We start from the raw sequence: 26,477 nt of genomic DNA, 5'->3' as shown, positions 1-26,477 counted from the left end.
CCTAAACAGGGGATGTCTAACACGGGGCAGAGCAATGTACAGAGAGACAGCAAGCTTGGGGATTTCCTAGTGAATAACACTGAAGCAGTAGAGGGAAAACCATCATGGAGGTTAAATGCAGGAATGGCTTAAGGGTAGCTGACTGAGTGTTAACTTTCTGAGATTTAATTACTTGGGTTAATTCAGAGGCAGAGCCTAGGGAAGCCCCTGAATTGAAGTTCAAATAGCTGTAAGATAGGAGCAACACCTCTGGCCTTAAACTAGAGAAAGGAAATTGACAGTAAACTCATATTTGTGTGACAATAACCTAAATTTGCAGGAAGTTTATGCTCCAAGATTCCATATGTACGCAATCTGAACAGCAGGCTAAGTAGGCTGGACTGCTGTGGACACAGGAGTTCAAGGGCTACGTTGGAGATCTATTAGAAAGAAATGATTTTGCAAAGTAGGCCATGGCAAAGGAAGACGGTGAGGGCAAAGGTGCCCAAGTGGCAATGGGAGCTACAAGAAGATCATTCTTGGACCCTCCACCCGCTTCTCTCGCTGTCATCCCACTAAGCCTCTTCACCATCACCATGGCTGATCTAGCCTGGCTTTAATTTTGATTTCTGCTTATTTCTCCCCCTGGTATTTCCAGGACCATCATCTTTTCCCTCCATCCTCTCAGAGGCTAAGGCCCAACCTACAGATCCTTTACTGTTTCCTTACTGTCAGCATCTCTCCTATCCGTTTAGTCTAGGTACTAAAGCCATACTAATTGTATCCATCATCTGATCATGAAACAGGTTTAATATCACTTCACTGCAGAATATGATCCACTGTTAAGTAAGACTGCTGGTGCTTAGTTTATGTAAGAAGCCAAGTACAAATGCTGCTAAGGGAAACATGGCTGAGAATCTGTTACTTGACTCTACTGGCTCTAAACAAAAAGTGTCATGCCCACTTCCACCAAAATTCTTCCTAAAATCTGGGCAAGGGGAGTGGAATTGCATAATAACTGTAATGTCAGAAAACCTCAAGGGAGTATTGTAGTCTACCACTGGTCACACAGAAGGAGAGGCTGTCAGTGAGGAGACAGAGGCCTGGCTACACTGGCTAGGAAACTTTAGGGCAAGTTACTTGATGTCTCTGAGTCTGAAGAACAAAGTCAGTAACTGGTTAGGTGGTGAAGGAAGAAAATACCTTCCCCTAGAGGTCTGTCCAGGGGTTAAAATGATTGTGTTAAATAATTTTGTGTACTGCCAGGCTTATAATAGTCCCTCAATAGATGGTGGCTGTTTTAATATGATGCTGATGATGATAATACTGTATTTCTTGGCCAGCAGCCTTGGAACAGCAAGGATGTCCACAGTGCAAAGTACCCAGGAACATTTTCACCAAAAGCCAAGTTTGGGGATAACTCATGAAGTTCGGATTCTATTTAGGACAGGGTTTGTGGACAAAACTGATTACCCCTGCCTCAAGTCACATAAACGTAACGGATAAGAACATCACTTAGGCAATATGATTTAATTTACTTCAAAGGTTTGCGCCCAAATAGTAGCATCTGCACTGACTATTTCATTTTATGTAAATAAGATATGCAGCTGCATTACTATCAGTAGCTGGCATGGCTGGAGCAGAAGGACCCTCACCTGAATCTCTAGGAAACTTGCAGGGTAAGGTGTAACTTGAGGTGAGGTGCACCTGGAAGATGCATATCTAAGGTACCTGGGCCACTTCTGGGATTAAAGCCTTTCACCTGCTGAAAACTCCTTTATTCATTTACTCAACAAAGATCTGTCAGGCACCTACTATGTGCCAGGCTCTGTTGCAGGGGCTAGGGACAGAGCAGTGAACAGACAGGGTTCCCACCCTCATAGATCTCATGTGAAACTACAAGTCGTGAGCGGGCAGTGCTGTGGTCACACTGTCCTCCCTGGACTCTTGAGCTTAACCGTCTCTGAAGCTGAATGAGATTACAGAGCAGGATTGTTGACCTTCATTCAACTTCCTAGGATACAAAGACTGCACTACTTTCTGACCTAGGCAAGCAAACCTTACTGCTTCCAAACCTCTTTCTGAACGGTCACAGAAAACTCGAGACTCTGAAGGAGTGGAAGATATTGATACAACTTTTGCTTGTTCCTCCAGCTCTAGATCTTGGTAAACACTTTTGGGTTAAAGACCCACAGTGGTAATTAAATATTTATCAAATCTGATTACCCTCCTACTTCATTCCATGAAAAAGAAGGAAAATCCTACTGCGAGCCTGGATCCTTGGTGGCATTCTGTGTGCCCAATTCTTCACATGAGGATGTATGACTCTTGGGTTAATGGGCGTGATTCTGTGTCCTGTGGTGGGAGGGCCCTGATGAAACTGAGCTACCATGGGTACAGCTTTCTCAAAGACTCTTAGATAGGCCAGAGATTATGAAGACAGTTTAGAGTCAGAACACAGCCCTCCAGAGGAACTTTAGAATCCCTAGGCCTCTTCCTCTTCTGTCCACCCTTCTGCAACACCGTACAAAGGCAGGCAATTCCAGGACGGCTGCAGGTCCTCAGAAGCCCTCAAATTAGGAACTCTATCAACAAACTTCTATGGCTGCCCGACCTCTACATTCTAGGATGCAGATAAGGAAGGACTCAAAAAAAATGTAAGTCCTGGCATTATGCAGGGCACAGAAAATCTCAGATGGTGTACTGGGATAAGTTAATGAGTGTTTCTTGAAAAAAAAGACTCTATGGTTTAATGCTGAAACATGGCATGCAGTATCCTCATCTTGGAAGCTCAGAATGTATACAAACTCTGAGAAGGCCTACAGTAAAGAAATCTGTTCTGCTTAGTTAAGCTTAGCACTCTTCAAAATTATTTGGCCAAGGCACCCATCCCACCTCCTGACTAACACATTAATTTTAAAAGTTATCTAGTGCCTATTATGTGCCAGGCACTATCATGGTGATCAAAAAGTGGAAAGAGTTCTGGTCTTCATGGAACTTACATAATTAACATTTATTTTCAAATATAGCTATTTAACACAACCAGTTCACTGGGTCTGTCTACCTATCTATCTATCTATTTATTGGCTGCGTTGGGTCTTCGTTGCTGTGAGCAGGCTTTCTCTAGTTGTGGTGAGCGGGGGCTACTCTTCGTTGCAGTGTGCGGGCTTCTCATCGCGGTGGCTTCTCTTGCTGCGGAGCACGGGCTCTAGGCACGGGGGTTTCAGTAGTTGTGGTGTGCAGGCTCTGGAGTTGTGGCTCATGGGCTCTAGAGCACAGGTTCAGTAGTTGCGGCACACGGGCTTAGTTGCTCCGCAGCACGTGGGTTCCCGGACCAGGGCTCGAACCCGTGTCCCCTGCATTGGCAGGCGGATTCTCAACCACTGCGCCACCAGAGAAGTCCCAGTTCACTGGGTCTTTACCTGAGCATTTAACCTGACGAATCTCTTCAACCCACTAAATTCCACTTTAAATCCCATGATCTTTAGACCTTTAAGGGACAAAAAGTAGCAGCTACTCCTCACAAAGTATTTCTGCTCTGGAAAACAGTCTGGCAAAGCCTCCACGGATCCACTGTGGCAATTAAAAGCTCTGTACCAGATGCCAACAGGTGTTTGTACCATTTGTGTTCATCACTATATCTACGTACAGTGCCTGGCTCACTGGAGGAACTTAACAAATGTGTGTTTGAATGAATGGTGAATGCCAATGACCCCCTCTAGCGCCCTCCACCCCAAATTCTGATAAGAATGACCAAGGTCAAACTCCTATGTTAGTCTCCATGGCCAGCCTGGATTTAGATTCCCTTCATTAAATGCTGACCTTACCGTGCCAACCTGCTTTTATATGCCAAGTTCAGATATGGGCACTTCTTACTTGATGATGTTAAGAGATAACACTATTTGCAAATGTTTTAATGACCAAATATATCTTTCTTAATGAAGCTAATGTGTTGAAACATAATCCCTTATAGAGGCACAGCTGGCTCATGGTCTGAACATAAAACTGGGATTCAAGTGCATCTTCTAACGCCAGCCCTGCAATTTCCTTTAAAAAAATTAATATTCATGTATTTTAATTTTTTAGTCAGTAAAATAGGGAAATAAGCACTAGCTGGTCTGCCTAAATGGAGTACACTTGAAATATATAAATAAACAAGATACCAAGAAGCAAAACAATCACTAATTATGAAATTGGATGCAAAGAAAATTTAAGAGATTTAGCTCATTTTCAATCAAATACACAGGAAATACACAGGAAATGCAGAATGACTTCCTGGGTGCAATATTCTTATCAATAACAAGAAAAGATTCCAAAGAAAGGAAAGAGGATATTAACTGCTTTTCAAATAAGACAGCCTACTGAGCCCCCCAGACAAAATGAACAGAATCTTTAAAAGTGGAATTAATATTCCCTGGATTTCATAACACTTTATTTCTTACCTTGTCTTTACACATTCAAGTGGCATACCATTTTAAAAACTGTCATGGTAAACAGAATCTATTTTACTGTAGAGTCTTTCACAAGGTAAAGGAAACGTGAAGAGCTGAGAAAGTAAGCAACCCATACTGTTGGCATCTTAGCACTTATGATCATGACAAGTACTCAAAAAAGGCAATACTGGGCTTTAAAGCTGGAGCCCTGGGGCTATCGCTGCAAAGCACAGTGGTCCATTCTAAGATCTGAATAGAGAAAAGGAAGAGATCATTAAATTATAATTTCCACGCACAATTGGTACAAGTATTTCCTACCAACAGGATTGATATGAAAGCAAGATCCCAGAATAAAGCTGCTCAGCAGAGAGGATGGCAGTATAGTGTCCTGTAAATTTGATTTCACTGAAAGCCCTGACACATCATAATAGTGAAATCCTATTTACTGTAGCAAGCAGGGTGGATAATGCTATTTAATACCTGGTACACTCTGTGCCATCAGCCCATAGCTTTGTACTCCACATTCTCATCTTACCTTAAGGTTAATACTTCTTGACAGCCTACATGGTAAATAGAGCCCCAAATTAAGTGCTGATACCATGATTTACAAATCTTTCCTCTAAAGTTAGGCATAGAAAAACTGGCTCCAGTTAAAGGGATCATTTTTACGGGATGCACTTTTAACTGTTCATCCTGGAAAAAATTTAAGTCTCGTATCCCTAAAGCCAGATTAAGAAAGCATTTCAAGGTTACCCAAGGTTACCACATTTCCCATTAGAAAATTCAGAGAGGTTAACAGAAAAGCCAATGTGTTTGGAGGACTTGTTGAATAATGAATTAAGGATAAGACCCCCATATTCACTATACTGTATCAATTTTCTTGCCCCTAGAGAACAAAAATAGAAGAAAAAAAAAAGTCCACCCTGCTTGCTGCTTTTGGAGTATCTGCAATAATAAACTTCCCTTAGGGAGCCCGGTAAGAGTGCAAAAGGGTTCAGTCTCTGAATCTAAGTTAAAAATAACTGTTTCAATTACATTAACAAAGGATATGGTGATATTGGGCCTTATTAATTTCTCTACCTAACAATTAACATCTAAGTGCATTTATTTGAACTATCATTACTTGTTAATGATAAAAAAAAAAATCTCAGAGCAACTGAAGGTACATGCTGAAAACCACTTTGCTGAAACCTCTGCCGTTTTTAATGGTATTATGATTAAAAGTGACATTGGCTTCTATGCCTTCAACATCCAAACTCCTGGACCAGAGAGGCTTATCCTTCTGCAACCCTCGGTAACTACAGAAACCACAGAGAAACTGCCTTGATTTCAAGATGAATGAGGAGGCCAGTACAAAATTTCCAAGTGTCGAAGGAATAATCTCTCTCTCTAGGCCGACAAATGCAAACTAGCATAACCTACGGAGGCATATCTACCACAAAGTTATGCTTTTAACTACTGTGTTAAATTTGCTATATCACAGTGCATGGCCAAAACATACACATTATTTAGTGTATATATCAGCTACCCATATGACCTAGAATCACTGACAACTGTTTAGAAAGCACCTCAGGGGGAAAACATCGAAGGGGTTTTTTTATCCCATAAATTGAGTTTAAGCAGTTATCGCCCTACCCCAAAATAGATTGTTTATGTTTTAGGATCTCAGATGTCAGTGGTCTGTGATTCTACCCTGTATTAATCCCTTGAAATGGCTGACCCAGCTCTGCTCAATGAAATATTTTTACAGTGACAGACTTCATCTGGTAGTAAAAATGCATAATAATTTCTTCGCATAAGGAACACACTGGGCTGGCAATAATCTGTTCTGTTGTCATTTCTCTTTATTATCATTCTTGGCATTATTTTTCCCCCAAGCTTTGCAAAGAGGAACACAGAAATGAAGGTACTAATGACAAAGAAGTCGTCAAGCAATCATAAAAGCCAATTAATCATACAGATGAGCCCAACACTGTGATGCAATAGAAGATATGCCACCCACTACAAGTAAAAAGGCTTTTAAAAATTGCTCATTTGATGTAAGCATGACCTTAGAATTTAATTAGCAACTCTCTCCACAGGTGATGAACTAGTAAAGTACTTTTCTTCTTAATGACAATTTATTTTTCACCATTCTCTTTGCCCTGCTCTCTTCTGCTCAGCTTGTATAATTCCCTCTCCTCCTTAATTGTATGCGGTTGCCTGCAATGTGTATGTAAATAGCTGCTGAAATCCAGAGGAGCCTGTAGCCTGAAAGCAATACATACCCCACTACCCTGTTGATCTGAACACTGTAACAGTACCCAACTAAGCTCTCTGATCTCCCTCAGCTCCTCAAGCCACCAGGCCTTTTACAGCTCTCTTCATGCTGTGCCAAACCCCACCATTCTCATGAACGCCAAAAGCAAAGTGCATTCAGTAGAGCAAATCAATTCAATTCATAATTGAGAAGTCAGACATGCAAGATACACTGATCATCAAAGAACTCATATCTCTAGATGTCCTGGGGAGCGAGGGGTCCTTCATCCTAGAAGATGCTGGGAGAATCTGGATTCTGCCCTGTTATAATATGGCCTTGGTCCTGCCTCTCAATTTCCTTCCAGAGTGCTAACAGACTACGAGAAAAATACACACTTTCCTGAAGAATATCCAGGCAATGGATGTTCCGGGAGCAGGCAATCCAGGCTCTAATTAGATAACCATCAAAACAGTTGATAAAACAGTTACAGAAAGTTTGTTTTCTTTCTAGAGATGGAATGAGATGACTATCCTGTAGTAACACTGTGAGCATATGAATGAATGAATCTCAAAGACATTTCTAAACTGCTTGAATGACTATGAATTTCTTACTTCAAAGTAAAAGCAGCACAACTAGATATTACAGTAACTCTTGGGGGTATCATGTTGCAGTCGCTAAGTAATAAGACCCTGTTTATTCCCTTTTGGTCCAATTTTCCCAGGAAGTGCCAAATCCTGGGGAGAAAATTAGGCATTTTGAATGCTTAACATTTTCAGATTATGAGGTGGCACTGATCAAGTTTTAACATCAGGACCTAAAAAGTTGTATTAGAAGCCAGAAGGAGTTAATTTACTACCCAAAGAATTAACAAAGCAATCAGCAGGATTTAACTTCTTAAGTGCACAACTGACAAACATTACAGATGGTACTGGACAATGGCTAAAAGCTCAGGTGTTGGACCTGGCTCAAATCCAGATCACATTTTGTCTGTATATTCTTCGGCAAGTTACTTGAAGCCTTAGGACATTCATCTAAACAACAGGGTTGACAGCCTCATAGGGTTGTTTATGATAATAAAATGACATAATCCATGCAAAGTGCCCAGCACAACATAAATACTCAAAAAATGTTACTGTTAGCTACTAGGACGATGAGGATGCTATAAATATCCAGATATTCAAAGTTAAACTTGATTTTCTCACAGGATAGATTTAGATTATTAATTTAAATAACTAATGAAGATACTAAATATTTTGTGAATACTTAAGAACTGTACACTAATAGCTTGGACCTAACTTTATGGCATAAGCTTAGTAAATGTAGGATTCGTTCACTGCACGCCTACTACGTGAGTTGTGGGAAATAAGAAAATGACCTTTATCCTCAAGGAGTTTACAAAATAAACACAGATAACTAATCATAATTGTCATAAATGTGGCACATTAAGGGAGGTACACAAAGCATTATGGAGAATTCCCTGAGGGACTGGCAAAGGCTTCTTAGAAACATCTAAGAACCTTTTCTTCGAAAGCTGCCCTGGGCTTTCTTTCATCAAATCTCCCAACAGGAATTAATACTCTCAAGCCTCTTACCTCAACCACCAGGAATTGATACTCAAGCCTCTCTTATTTAGGGCATACCTACATGCAACGCCTCTCACATTCTTTTTTTTTTTTCCCCTTTTAATTAATTTATTTATTTTTGGTTGCCTTGGGTTTTCGTTGCTGCACGCAGGCTTTCTCTAGTTGCGGTGAGCGGGGGCTACTCTTCATTGTGGTGCCTGGGCTTCTCATTGCAGTGGCTTCTCTTGTTGCGGAGCATGGGCACTAGGCACACGGGCTTCAGTAGTGGTGGCGCGCGGGCTTAGTTGCTCCTCGGCACGTGGGATCTTCTCAGACCAGGGCTTGAACCCGTGTCCCCTGCATTGGCAGGCGGCTTCTTAACCACTGCGCCACCAGGGAAGTCCACGTTCTTAAAATACAAAAGTTTATCTCACGTCCACGTCAACGTTGTTTGATGAAGCTGGCAACATTTGCAATGAAACAAGGACTCAAAAAACTTTTAAATGGCTTTGACCTTCTTTCTCAGTGAAGAGTTGTTGCTTTTGCATACTGGTTCCGAGAAGCGTGAAATTGGTGTCCAATTAAATTGCACTTATTACTCCTCCCGAGTTAGTGAAAGGAGAAAGTTATCTCAGACTCCTGGTGAACTAGCCAATATAAATACCTGGGACGAGAAAGCTCCATTCACACAAGGGAATGTCTAACTGATAAGGAGTTTACTGAAATAGAACCAAGAGGCACACCAAGCTGTATTATAGAACTGAATGTGCTTCAAATGCTCAACAAACTTGGGTACATAATTCTCAAATGACCATGAATTTCTCACTTCAAAGTAAAAGAAGCACAATGAGATATTAAGATAACTCTTAGGGGTATCATGCTGTAGGTGCATCACGAAATTTGCCTCAAGTCAATGAAAATGAATAGCTGAGTAACAAGACTGAGTCATAAAAAAGTGATTATGTATACAATTACTGTGTTTGCTAATCTAGCTGATGGGCAGATGGTACGGTGGTCTTAGAAATCATCCCTGTAATGACTCTGTAAAAGACTCAGTGTCCCCTCCTCTCCATTAATATACCACCTAGTATTCAGTGTATGGTTTCTTAAGTTCACTTGGTTAAAATAGAGAAAGATATGTACTTATATCCACTTTTAAACTTGAATTTTAAACAGGAACCTGGGATTTCATTGTAAGTTAATGATTCTGCAAGTTATAATACCACAATCATTTTTTTCTTACATTATCCACTATTGGATTGGGCATTTTACATCTTTTAACACAAAGTGTGTAGAATTTCTAACAGAAATGGTTAGACGTTGTACTTTTCACTGTCATCACAAGAAAAACCCTCTTTACAATCTTTCGCATTAAGGCTAGAAAATGCTTCGTCTCTGGACACCTAAATGTCTCTCAAATGTTCCTAGATGAAATCCAATTGGACAAAATTCACCTTAGGTACTTTAGGAATGGCAGTAATAAACAAAAACAAGATATTATAAAATGGGCAGAAGACACCAGAAAGCTGAGTAACACTAAAGTAATTTTATGATTTTTAATATCTTGCACACAATGGAAAGGAAATATTCTTTAATGGCAACAGCTTGAATTTGCTAAGCTCTTTCCAGTTTTCAAGGGGCTTTTAAATGTATCATTTTAAAGAACCAGAGACCACGAGAGATTAGGTGAATTGTCAAATAACTAGATGAAAAAGCCATGCCTTCTGACTCCTAGTCCAGCATTCTTTCCACCACATGTTCTTAAATATGGAGTTATTAAGTATTAACTAATAATAATGTGATTATTCCTCCTCGGCATTCTTCTAAGTTCACTCAGCTTCTCAGCTTTCAGTTAAAATTCCTAAATAACTTCTTTCCAGCCTCATCTTCAAAAAAGAAAAGATGTGTGTTTGTGTGTTATAAGAAGACGTTTGTGACAATGATTTGGTATCAGCACACCATGTCCACCTGACCTTCCCCACCTTGTTCTAACCTGAGACCAGAAACAATTAACTGTTAAGCAGACCCCTTTAATCGGCCGAGAGCAAATCCTCTCAGTGCCTCATACCCATCACTGAATATCTCTATCAAATTGGTGGATTTATGAGAAATGGGTAAATATTTATCAGTGCCTTTTCTTATACCTAACAGTAATCGATGAGGACTTCAAAAGGTATCTAGCATAGTAATACTTGAAAGCAAAGAAAACTATCACTGAGTGGGGAAAAAGCAGGTCCTGGTTAATCACCTCAAAAACTTTTACTCAATCATTTTATTCCGCTAACATTTACTCATTATATCAGGGACAGTGCTCTGGATAGACAGAAGTAAAAAGAAGAGCTACCACTGACTGAATGGTTACCCTGTCCTGGACACTATTATAGGTGATTTGTGAGAATTATCTCATTTAACAAATTAATGAGGTAAGTACTATTATACCATCATTTTATAGCTGAGGAAACTGGAAGTTTACGTTAGATGCTCCATGAGATGCAGCAGGTAAATGTCAGTTCAGGGATTTGAATCCAAGCCACCTGATGTCAGAACCTGTGCACTAAACCAGGCTTCTGCAAACCACAACTCATGGGGCAAATCCAGCCCGCCACCTGTTTTACTACAGCCCTAAGAATGGTGTTACGTTTTTAAATGGTTGGGGGAAAAAAATCAGAAGAGTATTTCATGACATTTGAAAATTACGTGAAATTCTAACTTCAGTGTCCACATATTAGAACAGTCACACTTGTTCACTGACATACTGGCTATGGCTGCTTTCACATTACAATGGCAGAGTCGAGTAGTTGCAACAGAAACCATACATGGCCTGCAAAGCCTGCAATATTTGCTATCTGGCCCTTTACAGAAAGATGTGCTGACTTCTGTGCTAAGCATTTCCACTTTATGCTTATTTAACATCTCTACTTGGATGTCTTAAGTAGCACCCCAAACTTACCATATCCAAAATCGAACTGATTTCCTCCACTACCCACATCCAGATCCATATTTTAATAGCCTTGGCCTTGGAAAATCCATCCTTCTAGCTGTAAAAGCTATATACCTAGAATATCTCTGAGTTCTTTCTTTCACTCATGTTCAAAACCACCAGCACATCTGGTCAGCTCTGCCTGTGAAACATCCAACCACATCTCATTCCTCCACTGCTAGCACCCTGGCCCAAGCCATCACCACCCCTTTTCTGAATTGCCACTATTACCTCCAAGTCCCTCTTGCTTCAGTTCTTACCCAAGACAGCAGCCAGAATACTCTTCCACTCAAAAGCCCTCTTGGTGCTGGCCTGCTTCCCATTGCTGCAGACCTCTTCCCAGATACCATCCCATTAGACAGGCCCTCCCTCTCCACCCAACCCCACACCTGCACTCTTAGGCCCTGGGACTCCTTTTCCCCCCACTTTACTGTCTGCCATATTATCACAATCTGCCATTCAACATGTTGACGAGGTTTTAATTGAATTTAAGCTCCACGAGGGCAGAAGTTTAGTTTACTTTCTTTATTAGCATATCTCTGGCACTACCAGAGCCTGGCATATATTAGGTAGATATCTGCTGAATCAGTGAGAAAATGGTCCCTACACTCAAGAAGCACTCAGTTCAGTGACATACAGAGACAGGTGAAGATGATCAACACACAAATATTTGTACTGAATGGGGCTTAATAGTTTCTTTCTTACTTTATCTAGTTTCTTATGAAACAACCTATTCTAAATCAATCAACTTTGGGGGTCTCAATCAAAGCAAAGAGAAAGCTAGCTTTGTAACCTCATGGTCTATGTATGAACTTATCCTAGACAACAAATACACTTCACTGAACAGGGGCACTGATTGGGTCCTCAAGCTCCCATTCTTAAACCCACTGCTTCCTTTTGTTCCAGCCTTAATTTCCTTCTTTGCGTCTCTGTCAAATTCCAGGGTCAGGTCAACCAGAGGTACTTCCTCCACTCCTCATCCTAACTCTTCTCCTGAGTCCTACTATTTAGCTCCTGTCCACCAGTTTTGAAGAAGACATTCATTTCTTGGCCACAAGTGCAGTGAAACAGCTTTCACAAAGACAATTTATCCTTTAAAACACTACCATTTCTAAGAACGTGCTCAAGTTTAGTCAATGTTTGGGAAAGCCAACAGTAGCATTCTACTGTTTGACCTGGAGACAATGCAGTTTCTAAACATACAGGGAAAAATATTTGGAAGGAGTTCCTTAGTAGTAAAACGCATCAATGAACAAACAACACAACAATACGCAAAACTACCGAAGTAAAAATGACATTATCTTCAAGAACGATCTGCACACTTGGCATCTTCATTTCCTGGCCACTTTTTAATGAGACAAAGCAGTTACAGTGCTAATGTACTGATTTTTAAATATATACATGGGAACACCGCAAATGTGGTAAAAGAAGAGAATCACTGACAAGAAATAGTCATACCCTCTCCTCCAGTCTAGCCAGCTGCTCTTTGTAGAATGCATCCTGCTTCTTTATCACTCGATCTTTCTCTTCCAGCTGCTTAGCCTAAAAAAAGAAATGAAGAATATACTATATGAAGAAAAAGCAGTAACAGCAAAGCAGAAGTATAAATTGCATTAGAAATAAGTATTCAAAGATGAAGATTTTTGCAATCTATTAGGTCTCTGCCATAGAAAAAACATTAATAAGATGAGGACTGCTGCATCTAAATGTAAAGAATGAGTCTGCATTGCACTTGTTAACTGTAACAGCTGTGTCCTACTTTGTCCAAGTGTTTTTGATAATGTCAGAATACAGCACAGACAGTTTTATTTAACTTCTCTTTCGAAGAGTAATTTCAAGGATTAATATTTTGCACAATAAGACTTTGATTTTATTCCAGGTATAATACACGTGGTTATTAACCATCTTTCTGGAGCGATAACCACAAGAAAACGCCTATATAAGATTTTGTACATCAACCTTAACGTTTGAGAACCCTTAAACTACCCAGTACAACCAGCATATAAACACATGTATTGGTCTACCTCCTTTTTAATGAAGTAGCTATCTTTGGCGAAAAGGGCAAAAACTATTGTATTTGTTTATTTGAATAATTTTAAATAATTAATAAAATAATAAAAGTAATTTTTAAACTCTTAGTTATCCCACTTCTAATTTATAAGATTTTCTTTTTACAAAATTAAAAATCAAGTAATAAAATATTTATTCTTGAAAAAAATAATGATAAAGATGCTTACTTTTGAATGTTTTTTCAAGCTAAATTTAAAAATGCATTTCTTTGAAATCTTGCCATTTGGAACAACATGGATGTACCTAGAGGGTATTATGCTAAGTAAAATAAGGCACACAGAAAAAGAGAAATATTGTATGATTTCACTTATATGTGGAATCTAAAAAACAAAACAGTGAACAAACATAGCCAAACAGAAGCAGAGTCATAGATACAGAGAAGAAACAGACTGTCAGAGGGGAGGGGTGTGGGGAGGAGAGAAATAGGTGAGGGAGTTTAAGAGGCAAACTTTCAGTTACAAAATAAATGATTCACAAATGTGAAATGTACCGTGTGGGGAATGTAGTCTATAATTAGTTAATATCTTTGTATGGTGACAGATGGCAACTAGACTTATTATGGTGATCATTTTGTAATGTACAGAAATATCGAATCACTATGGTGTGCACCAGGAACTAACAGTGTTGTATGTCAATTATACTTCAAAAACAAACGAACAAAAAGATTCATAGAAAAAGAGATCATATTTGTGACTACCAGAGATGAAGGGAGGGGGGAGGGGGAATTAGACGAAGGTAGTAAAGAGGTACAAATTTCCAGTTGTAAGATAAATTAATATTAGGAATGTAATGTCCAACATGATAAGATAATTAATACTGCTCTACCTTATAAATGAAAGTTCGTAAGAGGGTAAATCCTATGAGTTCACAAGGAAAAGCTTTTTTTTTTCTATTTCTTTAATGTTGTATCTATATGAGATGATGGATGCTCACTAAACTTATTGTGGTCATGATGATGTAAGTCAATCATTATGCTGTACACCTTAACCTTATACAGTGCTGTATGTCAATTATATCTCAATAAAACTAGAGGAGAATGAAAAAATACATTTCTTAAACTGTTGTTTCTATTTTTATTATGTTTAAGTACCTTTATCTCGAGGAGAAGAGAACTCCCTACAATACCCCATGTTAGAAAAGTTTTTAACATATTTTTTGTTCAATGAATGTTGAATACATGCCTGACTAGTAGCTTTAAGAAATAACAGAAGTATATATTTTGGCATTCCCATTTTTGTGCCATATTTTCTTTGCAACATGATCAAGGGTCACCTGGCTCAACCGGTGTAAGGGTGACTGTCACTATATGCTTAATTTAGGTGAACCCATTGGTTCGTTTGTTGTAGGTCATTGTTTTGCTACTTACTTTGACTTCAATATCCTGCAGCATGTTAAAAACAAAAAAACAGTTATTTAACAATGTAAGTACTTATTTTTTCCCCTAATGTCAACCAAGAAATCTGATAGATAGTATCTAATACGCACATCAAAGAAAGCAATGAGGGGCTTCCCTGGTGGCGCAGCGGTTGAGACTCTGCCTGCCAATGCAGGGGACACGGGTTTGAGCCCTGGTCTGGGAAGATCCCACATGCCGCGGAGCGGCTAGGCCCGTGAGCCATGGCCGCTGAGCCTGCGCGTCTGGAGCCTGTGCTCCGCGACAAGAGAGGCCGCGATAGTGAGAGGCCTGCGCACCGCGATGAAGAGTGGCCCCGCTTGCCACAACTAGAGAAAGCCCTCGCACAGAAACGAAGACCCAACACAGCAAAAAATAAATAAATAAATAAATAAATAAACTGGGGGGGGAGGGGGAAGACAGCAATGGGGAAAAAAATAAGAGGACTTGTTTAAACTTGGCACACACTTAAATGTGACCGTGCTATTACAGTGTGAATAGAAGATTTCAATGAAAAGTTCATGGTGCTTGGAATAATTAAAAAACAAAATATTGAGGTTAGATAAAAATACATGTATATGCAAGTACATAATCTATGACTCCCTGATACAGCACAGTAAAAACCTCACTAGTCTGTCAGGAATATAAAAGAAAAAGTAAATGGAGAAAGAATTTTTGATAAAGTTACGCGTGAAGAAAATATGCATGACTATATGATCTAAAGAGAAAAGATCTTTCTAAATTCAACACAAATCAACACAAATCTAAATCTAAATTCAAGACAAATCTTTCTAAATTCAACTCCAAAATATAAAGGAAATGCAAAAGAATGGATTTATGAGAACTTCCATTAAATAAAAAACATTAAATAAAATGAATAAGCAAATGACAAAGAAATACCAGCCTCTAACTGTGAAATTAGTGTTACTAACGTATAGAGCACTTAAAAAATAAGCCCTCCACCCCACTCCGCTCCTCAGAAGAGCCAAGAGAGAAACATGCAAATGACATAGACTGGCAAGTCACACAAAACAGTAAATAATAAACACATTAAAAAAAAAACCAACCCCACAAGAAATCAAAAAATGAAAATAACAAAATTCCATAATTCATCTATAAAATTTAAAAATATAAAAATAAGATTGCCCAGGATACAGGAAAAACATGCTCTTCAAGACACTGTGTGTCAGAATGTAAACTGGCACAAGTATTTTAAAAATCCATTTGACAAAATGTAAATAAGTTTGAAAACTGTACATATGCACTGAGATCTAAACACTCCACTTTTAGGACTTGAGTAATTATGGCAACATGCAAAGATATTCATGGTAAGTTTATTTAGAATTGCAAAGAAACAAAAACAAAAACCAATCTAGGTACTTCCCTGGTGGCACAGTGGTTAAGAATCCACCTGCCAATGCAGGGAACACGGGTTTGATCCCTGGTCTGGGAAGATCCCACGTGCCGCAGAGCAAAGCCCATGTGCCAAAACTACTGAGCCCGTGCGCTCTAGGGCTCGTGTGCATCAACTACTGAAGCCCACGCACCTAGAGCCCGTGCTCCACAACAAGAGAAGCCACCGCAATGAGAAGGCTGGGCACCTCAACCAAGAGCAGCTGATGCTCTCCACAACTAGAGAAAGCCCGCATGCAGCAACAAAGACCCAACGCAGCCAAAAAGAAGACAAAAAAACCCACAAAAAAAACAATCTAACAGTTAAATTAAAATATACTCAAAATATACTAAGTAAGAAAAAGACTATAAACAGAAAGGACAGTATGATGTCTTTTTTTGTAGGGAAGAAGAAAAAAACAAAGACCAGAAGGATATTCAACAGAAGTTATAGCAGGGTGGTAAGCTTATGGATAGTTTCCAATTATTTTTCTTTATATTTTCCATATTAAAAATAAACACACTTTGTAGTCAAAAGACAAAGGAGGTAATTTTTTGAGGTGAGGGAACTATTCTGCTTCTTGATCATGGTGGTTGTTAGATAAGTGCATACATTTGTCAAAACTCAAACAACTGTATATCACAAAGAATGAATTTAACTGTATAAAAATTTTAAGTCGATCCAAATAAGGCATATTAAAATTTATAAAAACAACTATATAAATATATGGACGTGTGTGTGTATATCTCTACTACTGTTAATTTGCTTATCAGTTAGCCAATTTCACTTCTAGGCATTTAATCCTAGGAAATATTAAGAAAAGCACACAAACATAGCTAAGAAAATGCAGCCAACGTTATTTAAAGCAACAAAAAAGTGGACAACAGAGGTCTATGTAAATAAGATATGGTCCAACAACAGGATATTTATTATAAAGATTTCAGTCTAGCCATAATGATTAAACATTGAGAGCCATTAAAAAATAATGTTTTAATAGAGTAATTGATTTTTTAACTCAAAATATTAAAGGGGGGAGAATGGTCACAAATTACCATGTACACTGAGTTCCTAATTTTGGTTAATAAACAGGGGTAGGGGACAGAAGGGAAGGACAGGGCAAGTTGAGCATCCAGTTATGTAGACATAGAAAAAGTGTAATGTATGCTAAGATGTTAACAGTGGATACGATACGCATAGTGGGATAGTTTTCTTACTTAGACCATTCTCTATTTTCCAAAATTTCTATAACAAAGTTATACTTCTTTAATCAAAAAAATATTTTTTAAACATATCACATACATTTACCCTTGACTATCAGATGGAAACATAACATGGTACAAAAGCTGTAAGAGTGAGTGATTCAGCGATTATATTAACAACCAAAAAAATTTAACAACTTGAACAGTTATTTATAGCATGGAAATTTTACTTACTAAATGCTTAATGTGTTAGCACTTGATTCTCTCCCCCATTAAATGCATGACATTGCCCACCATGGTTCTTAGAACATTTTCACTAAATAATGTTGCTTTTGTTCACATATAGTTGCACAGTGAGATTTCTTTTTTTAAGCAAAGAAAACGTAACAGATATTCTATTACAGCTATTTAGAAAACACTAAGAATCCAACACCACAAGTATACTGCTCCAGCCTAATATGGACTACACCAACCACCAAATTTAATTTTGAGAGGCTGATTACAATCTAAATAAAGGATATGCAGAAATATCCATATTCACTTTTCTAAGACATAAATCCTTGGAATTTTTTTTAAAGCAACATGCCAAAAGGTCAGATATGCATACTGAAGAGGAAATACATCCAAAGCCCTGAAAACACCCAACCACAGGCTAACAACACAAATCTCTCCCTAGACTGTCAACAGAATCAATAGTCTGAGATCTATTGGGGACAATAACAGAGCAAGAAAGATGGCCACACCACCTCAGTGGCACATTGCTTTGAAACAGTTAATGTGAGGCTGGGAGGGAAAGTCACACAAATGAATCCTGAAAGTTACATAAGCCTGGGATACACTGACTAAGCTAATAGCTGCGGAGGATGGAGAGTCACACGCAACTTAAGAAAAAGCGGTAAACCAACTGCAAGGAATAAAACCTCCATGTATAACTCTAACAGACATGGAATCACTGTACATGAACAAATGAAAACAAAGAGGATTAAAACATTATTCACTGTTGTAGCAGAATCGTTTCTTAGGGGAAAAAATGGATATAAAAAGTTTCCACCCGCCTCCTGTTTGCTATTCCTCCTAGGGAGGCAATGTATACTCATTAGTTTTCAGATCCTGTTAGATTTGGGATAACGTGATTGGGCTTGAAAACATGACAGAAAATGCCTAAGTGGATCATTATGGAAAACAAGAGCATCCCATATACAAGAGAAGGAAAATAAGGAAATTAAGTTCTAAGAAACGCAACACATAAACATTTTGATGTTTTCATTCAGTGTTGGTAGCAGATTCAAACTGAAGTACACAACACGTATTTATTTCCTTAAAGATTTGCCTCTTTTCAGAAGAGACCTGAAGGTGTTTACAACAAAGGACATAATGAGGGCAAGAGAAGTAAAAAGTGGGATTACGTCTACGACAATAAAGGTAGCTTTCCAGGTACCCTTCCACGTACGTTCCTAGAGAAGTCTTCATAGCAACAACTTTTTGGCATGTTAACTCAGCCCTCTTATGCCTGGCTGCTCCTGGGGACTGAGATATGGTACAGGGTGCACAGCACTGCTCAGAGGCAGTACTGTTACTTCGCACATCAAGTACAAAGCACGTAAGGGAAGATTCTGTGCTACAGGAAAGCTTGTACATTTTAAATGACAAAGTTTCTTGAAGTGCCAGTGCTCAATTTTAATAGCTCAAGGTAGAATAAAAAGCAGGTATCAGCTCAATTTTCCATGGGATGATGTTATGAAGCCAGAAATTACTAGGATTGAGAAAAGGTAACAACTCTAAATCAATCTAAATAGGAAATCCCTATAACTACACTTCCTATAGTTCTAAAGCTTATAACAAATCTGAAACACACATATAATGAACTGGGAAAGAGTTACTCTTTCACAATCATATGGATAATCTGTGGTAGGCGAAAATCAACCTATCTATCAACTCAAACAGGCAAGTAAGAGCAGGGAAAAGAGCTTTATTCTGTGTCCGAACTACATATAAACCACAACACAAACGAAATAAAATTATATGCTGACATGTAACAGAGAGAAAGAATGGAAATATCCAAAGAGGTTGAACCATAAACTTATACGGTAATACTACATTTAGAAGGAACAGACATGATCACTGTGAATATCAATTAGTGTAACAAAATAACTAAAGTGGCCATGTATTCAATTAGCTGAATACTAGAGTTTTGTTACAAATTAGAAATTACATAGGGTTCACTGAGCCTTTATCAAGTGGCATTAATAAACAAAGACTTATACTCAAAGCACTGTTTTCCAAACTACACCAGAAGGTGACCTTCAAAAGGGTAACTCATCTACGTGAACCTGAACGATGCCCATCCTATTATCAACTTTAGCATAATTTTCAATGACTACTTAGAGGCATTAAGCACAAGCTATGAGCAAACCCCAGCCTGAAATATTATGTCCACTAACACAGTAAGACCTGATGGAAGTTGAATACAGGCCAAAAGATGAAAGATAAACACCATTCTTCCAAAAGACTTCTTGATCCGAAGTCTGAAAGTCACATCCAAACCCCCAGGATTTGATCAAGTCCATTTGTTTTGGCTTATTTTGTCTTCCCATAAAGAGCTTCAAGACCCTGGTCCATATGTCAGCTTTTTCATACTGATAACTTACTGGAAACAGCCTATCGAATATGTCCCCTGCAATTTGGGGGCATATCTGCCTACTCCCTTGAAAAGAGAGCAGAGGCAAAGACAGGTGGTTTTTCAAATTAAAAAAGTAGGACTTGGGCTTCCCCGGTGGCGCAGTGGTTGAGAGTCTGCCTGCCGATGCAGGGGACGTGGGTTCGTGCCCCGGTCTGGGAAGATCCCACATGCTGTGGAGCGGCTGGGCCCGTGAGCCATGGCCGCTGAGCCTGCGCGTTTGAAGCCTGTGTTCTGCAACGGGAGAGGTCACAACAGTGAGAGGCCCGCGTATCGCAAAAAAAAAAGAAAAAAAAAAAAAAAAAGTAGGACTTGCCTGTTGGCACAGTGTGCCAAGGCAGGGGACACAGCTTCGATCCCTGGTCTGGGAAGATCCCACATGCCGCGGAGCAACTAAGCCCATGTGCCACAACTACTGAGCGTGTGCTCTAGAGCCCGCAAGACACAACTACTGAGCCCGCATGCCACAACTACTAAAGCCCGCACACCTAGAGCCCATGCTCCGCAACAAGAGAAGCCACCACAATGAGAAGCCCATGCACCGCAATGAAGAGTAGCCCCCACTTGCCACAACTAGAGAAAGCCCACAAGCAGCAACGAAGACCCAACACAGCCAAAAATCAATCAATAAATAAATGTTCCTTTTAGAAAAAAGTAAACCAACAATGAAGTGAGGAGGTTGTCAGGTACATAAATTATAACAGAAAGCGACGTAGTGGTACTTTGCTTGAAATTTTTCCAGTAGTTCTCTCATAACATTTGTGCACATTGTGCTACTTGACAAAAGCAGCAAAACCAAGTGCTAGATGAAATCAGAAACAATTTTACAAGCTTTCTTCTATAGCTTTAGAAAGAAAAAAACATTTTTAAACCATATATTTACTTCTCCAGCTTTCCAGTGTAATTCAGAACTTACTAGCACTATGACATACTCGGAAATCCACTTGGTGGGGAGTCAGGAGACCTGGATACCCATTTTAGCACTGCTACGTCACCAGGTGACCATGCACTGACCCAGTCCAGACCCCTACCCAAGCTCCAAAACTCCTTTTGAATGTTCTTCCTTCATGTGGTTTTTGCCATGTCATACCCTGCTGCCTCTCACACTTTTACACCTAATAAAACTTTTCCACATATCTCTTGGGGTATCTGTTTTTGACTTTGTTTTGTATTATACATGTTTACTTACCCACTGTTCCTGTCCTCAACTTTAGACTCTCGAGGATAAGAAAAGAGATTTACTCCTCTCTCTTCCACAAAGGAAACACTCAGGACAGGGTAGCCAAAAGGAAATTAAGTGCATCGAGGGGAAGAGATTGTAGGAGAGGTAAGTAGACAGTTTCTGGGAAACAAATCTGTCACAGGATGTGAGATTTACTTCAAAGTACTACAGCATACTCAGTGTGATAGTATGCGTATACATTACTTAGATTAAGCTCTGGAATAGGTGCTGCCAGCATATTAGTCAAGAATGCACAATCCAGAAGCAATCAGCAAGTATTCTTACCGGAAATTCAAATTTGGAAGCTCAAAAAGTAGGGGTTGCTACAACTAGGGCTTCACTCATCCATGTCTTGCTCAACAACAATGTTTTGCCAGTTAGCACAGTGACTGTTGGAAATAAGATTTTATTAGCGAAAATGGTTCGTTAACTAGCATGATAAATGTTAGATGTTCTATCAGTAAAATGAAAACTATGGAAAAGATAAAAGGGTTAGCTAACATATTATAAAGATACTCCTACACCTGCTGTGTGAAGAAGTTATGAGAATATTCAAGGCGATGAGAACAAGGCCTGTAGCTTCAACTATAGGGAGGGTGCCTCAGGCTTGATCTCTCAACAGTCTTGTGTGCAGCCTTTGGTTTACGGCAGAGATTCTCACCTTTGGCACCACTGCTACTTTGGGCCAGATCACTCCTTACTGGGGAGAGCTGTCCTGTGCATCAGAACGTTTAGCAGCGTACCTGGCCTCTATGATGCCTGTAGGACTGCCCCCACAAGCTATGAAAACCAAAAATGCTTCCAGACTTTACCAAAAGTCCCCCAGGAGGCAAAATTCCCCCTGCTGAGAACCACTGGTCTAAGAGGGCTGCTGGCTGTCTAAGGCCAACTAGAAACAGCCTCCTCTGCCTCAGGTGACCCTTCCCTGCAAAGAGCACTTAAAAGAAGAGACAACTGGGACTTCACTGAGTTTTACAGGACAGGTTATATGAACCATTTTGTACCTGCTTGCAAATAAATTTTTGTTGAGTAAATGTCTGCATGTATTGTAGAACAGGGCTGGAGACTTGCTGACGTTATAACCTGGTTGTAGGGCTGCCTGCAAAGGTATAATGTAGATAAAGCAATGAGAGTGGCTCACATGTATGTAAGGTAGTTAATCATATCCCAGTGAGAAGAAATTGGAAGTCTTAATTCATTCTTTTTGAACTAAGTAAGAAAAACACAAAACAGGTACATAGGTCCTGGCTTTTGTATGGCTCTCTAAAAAGAGAATCAATGCCCATATAACATAAGATTATGAATCCATGTAACCGACGTTCAGTTCAGGCAGAACTGACAAGCACTGGCACTGGTTGTTTCACATTTGCTCTGCCTGGGCAGTGACAATGCCAGACCTTTTGTTAAATATTTTATAGAACATTCCTAAGAACAGGCATGTTATGATTCCATTAAAATTTACAAGTTTCACATTACAAAGCAACGTGATATTTCAACATGAAATTTCAACATGAAAGGTGCTGAAACATATCACCTCATCAGCTCAGTGTCATATTCTATGCTCCTCTCCCAACAGCCATTTAAAAAAAGAACACCCATCACGATACTCAGCACCTAAGAACAGTAAATAAGTGCTGAGGCAAAAGTGAAATGAACTGCTAGGGATTCATACTTCTCAAATATGCAGTTTTTATCTTCTCTAATGAGACTAGCTTTAGCTCCTAAATGTCTATGGAATGCAAACAGGCATCAAGTCTTAAAGACCATGTGTAATTAAATTCAGCAACTGCATAGAAATCAAAGTTCCAGAAGCCCAAGTTCTATAAAGTAAACAAATAAGGACTCTGTATCAGATACAGTAAGCTCAGAAACTTTAAGGATAAGAATTATAATTGAAAGGGGAAAACATGGTAAGAAGGGCCATATTCAATAAAACTACTGTGTGATTATAAGGACTGAGAGCAGGAAGGGGCTTTTATTATCAAATTCAGTTGCAGAACAGATTGGTGTTATAAGCCATTGAATGTTACCAATTCAAAAAGGTAAGATGGACAGTGAAATGGGCCACTTTCTAAAACAAGTTCAATTCACTGCTGCTAAACCAAATCCCACTAGCTCTCATTTTCAAGAAATGACTATGTTCACAATACTGGGGACTTCCCTGGTGGTCCAGTGGTTAAGAATCCACCTGCCACACTGTGGTTAAGAATCTGCCTGCCAATGCAGGGGACATGGGTTTGAGCCCTGGTCCGGGAAGATCCCACATGCCGCGGAGCAACTAAGTCCGTGTGCCACAACTACTGAGTCCGCGTGCCACAACTACTGAAGCCCACGCACCTAGAGCCCAAGCTCCGCAACAAGTGAAACCACCACAATGAGAAGCCCGCGCATCGCAGCAAAGAGTAGCCCCCGCTCACTGCAAATAGAGAAAAGCCCACGTGCAGCAACAAAGAACCAACGCAGCCAAAAATAAATAATTTAAAAAAAAAAAAGAATCCGCCTGCCAGTGCAGGGGACACAGGTTCGAGCCTGGTCCAGGAAGATCCCACATCCCGCGGAGCACCTAATCCCATGTGCCACAACTACTGAGCCTGCACTCTAGAGCCCGCGAGCCACAACTACTGAGCCCACGCTCCGCGACAAGAGAAGCCACCGCAATGAGAAGCCTGCGCACAGCAACGAAGAGTAGCCCCACTCACCACAACTAGAGAATGCCCACACACAGCAACGAAGACCCAATGCAGCCAAAAATAAAAAATAAACTAATAAAAATAAATTTAAAAAAAAGAAAAGGATATTGGACATCCTCATCTCATTTATGGTGCTTTAAAGAAGACAGTACAGTGGAACTACATCACATGCACACTTAGCTTATGCAACTCCAACTACTCAGGTTAAAGAGGCGAGCGAAAAAAGTTCAAGTAGTGTGCAGGATCTTACCCATCCCACAAGCCTGGGCCAGCTCTACTCTCGGCCTGTCTCATGTACTGCATGCCCCAACAACTCTTCCCAGTGAATGAAATGCTAGCGGTTCAAGGTAGTTGTCATTTGCAAAATCCTTAACTGAAAGCCAACACTTCATCTAGTGCTTAACCAAAGAAACCTACCGACCCGATAATGGGAGAAAGATAGCAATGCTGGACTCTTAAGAGTAAATGTTAACAAAGGGAATCTTTGCTTCACATGTGGATTTTTTTTTAGCCTTATTAAGATATAACTGGCAAATAAAATTCACATGCTGATGTTAAAACTAAATCCTTAAATATGATGTAACGCCACTGTACACCAAGGGAAAACTGTAACTGGAAAAGTATTAGAAGGATAAAAATTGCATTTTAAAATATCCTCAGCAATGGGCACTGGTAATGAAAGTATGAAGGAGTGCTTGGCCCTTCAAGACATCCCATTTTCCCCCAAACCTGATAATGAGGGGATTTTTTAAAATCTTTAGCCTCTATATGAACTTCTATATGAAGTTGACAGATGAATGGATAAAGAAGACGCAGTGTATATATACAATGGAATACTACTCAGCCATGAAAAAAGGAATGAAATCATGTCATTTGCAACAACATGGATGGACCTAGAGTATCATACTAAGTGAAGTCAGACAGGAAATGACAAATATCATATGATATCACTTACATGTGGAATCTAAAAGGAAAAAAAAAAGACATAAATGAACTTATTTCCAAAACAGAAAATGAACTTATTTCCAAAACAGAAAGAGACTCACAGACACATAAAACAAAGTCATGGTTACCATGGAAAGTGGGGTGGGGGGAGAGATAAATTAGGAGGCTGAGATTAACATGTATACACTACTATGTATAAACAGATAACCAACAAGGTCCTACTGTATAGTACAGGGAACTATACTCAATATTATGTAATAACCTATAAGGGGAAAGAATCTTTAAAAAATTTATATATACGTATAAATGAATCACTGTCCTGTACACCTGAAACTTACACGCTATTGTAAATCAACTATGCTTCAATATACATATACGCATACATACATAAAATCTTTAGCCTCTGTATGAAGTCTCCAGTTTAACTGACCAAGGAAATGAGCTTGAGAGATGAGACTGTGGGAATAACTACTGATAAACTCAAGCTTGCACAAAGCAAGAAGGAAAAGAAGTCCTAGAGGGGAATGGAAAGAAGAGAATGAACCCAAACCATGAACCATCCATCTGGAAAGCAGAGGAGTACACAGAAGAGGATGTAAATAATCCACTTCGGTTCCTGGAGCTGGCTGCAGAAGTAGGAACAAACCGCCATTACTGCCCAGCACAGGGGCCATGCTGAATCAGACCTCTTTCTGACTCATTCATCAAGCCTAGCTAGCTCAGACTCAGCTTTGTTCTCATCCTTATTTGTATACTGGTGTGGAAGGACCATATGAAGCAGAGAACTCTGGAAACACAAATTCCAGAATTCCTTGGCACACTGGGGAGTACCTTTCACCAGAGGTCTGCTAACAAGAAACTCAAAAACAGACATAACCAAAATGTCAATGTATAATTTTTAACATCCTATATCACTTTTAAAGACCTAAAACTACATAATCACATTAGAAAAGCCTCACAAACACAGCAATGAAATCACATTATAAAGCCTCACTACACCCACTTTGTTTATTAATATGCTTACTTATCCGTTTATTCTTATAGTTTAGGAAACAGCTGCAGACAAGAGACTTCCCTGAATTCTGTAACCGGAAGAGTTGTGTCATGAAACAGTTTCTGACCCTTCCCACTAGAGCTCATTAAGCAGACCCCACCCGTAGGTCTGGACCCAAGAAATAAAAAGCAACCTTGTAACTTTGATTTGGTTTTGCCTGCTGGGAAGTCAGAACGTTATTAACTATTTGACATGATATCCAGCCTGCTTTACGGTTATGGCTATCATTTTAATTATATATTATCTTTCTGGCTTAACAATCATCCTCCTGTGAGTATAATTTTCATTCATCCATCATTTGATCAGATGCTAGAAAGCTCCTAGCAACAGTTCAGACTGAGAAGTTAAGTGATCAGACTGCAGCTCAGAGGAAAGTGACCCCCATTCTCAAAGCCACTAAAACCAAGTACTCGAAAAATGATGATCTTAATGACGAACCGTGAAAGACATTTGATGCCATATTTACCAGTTACCAAAAACACTCAGACAAAAGGAGAAAGAATCATATACATTTGAAGCAGGAATATACCTTACGAACAAACTAAGGTCCTCAGATGTTAAAGATCTAATTCTGGGACAGGTCTACTCTCATGAGATCATAAAGCTACTTAGTCATGAGTTAAGAAGAGAATATAGGTTAT

General features: G+C 39.4%; 1 protein-coding gene across 2 annotated transcripts in view; it reads right to left on the bottom strand.

Moving 5' to 3' along the window:
* Nucleotides 1-26,477, bottom strand: part of CHCHD3 (coiled-coil-helix-coiled-coil-helix domain containing 3) — a 287,932-nt gene that overhangs the window by 92,160 nt on the left and 169,295 nt on the right. The window contains exons 5-6 of one of the 2 annotated variants that reach the window (XM_060305301.2): nucleotides 14,630-14,644; nucleotides 12,652-12,735 (exon numbers count right to left, since the gene is read on the bottom strand). In XM_060305301.2, coding sequence (XP_060161284.1) covers nucleotides 12,652-12,735; nucleotides 14,630-14,644 — 99 coding nt within the window. The remainder of the gene's footprint in view (nucleotides 1-12,651; nucleotides 12,736-14,629; nucleotides 14,645-26,477) is intronic. The other variant, XM_030853845.3, reaches the window with a different exon arrangement.

Source organism: Globicephala melas, chromosome 9 (genome assembly GCF_963455315.2).
Source record: "Globicephala melas chromosome 9, mGloMel1.2, whole genome shotgun sequence".
NCBI classification, from domain to species: domain Eukaryota; kingdom Metazoa; phylum Chordata; class Mammalia; order Artiodactyla; family Delphinidae; genus Globicephala; species Globicephala melas.
The sequence above is the reverse complement of the archived record's forward strand: the minus strand, read 5'-3'. Positions and strand labels throughout refer to the sequence as shown.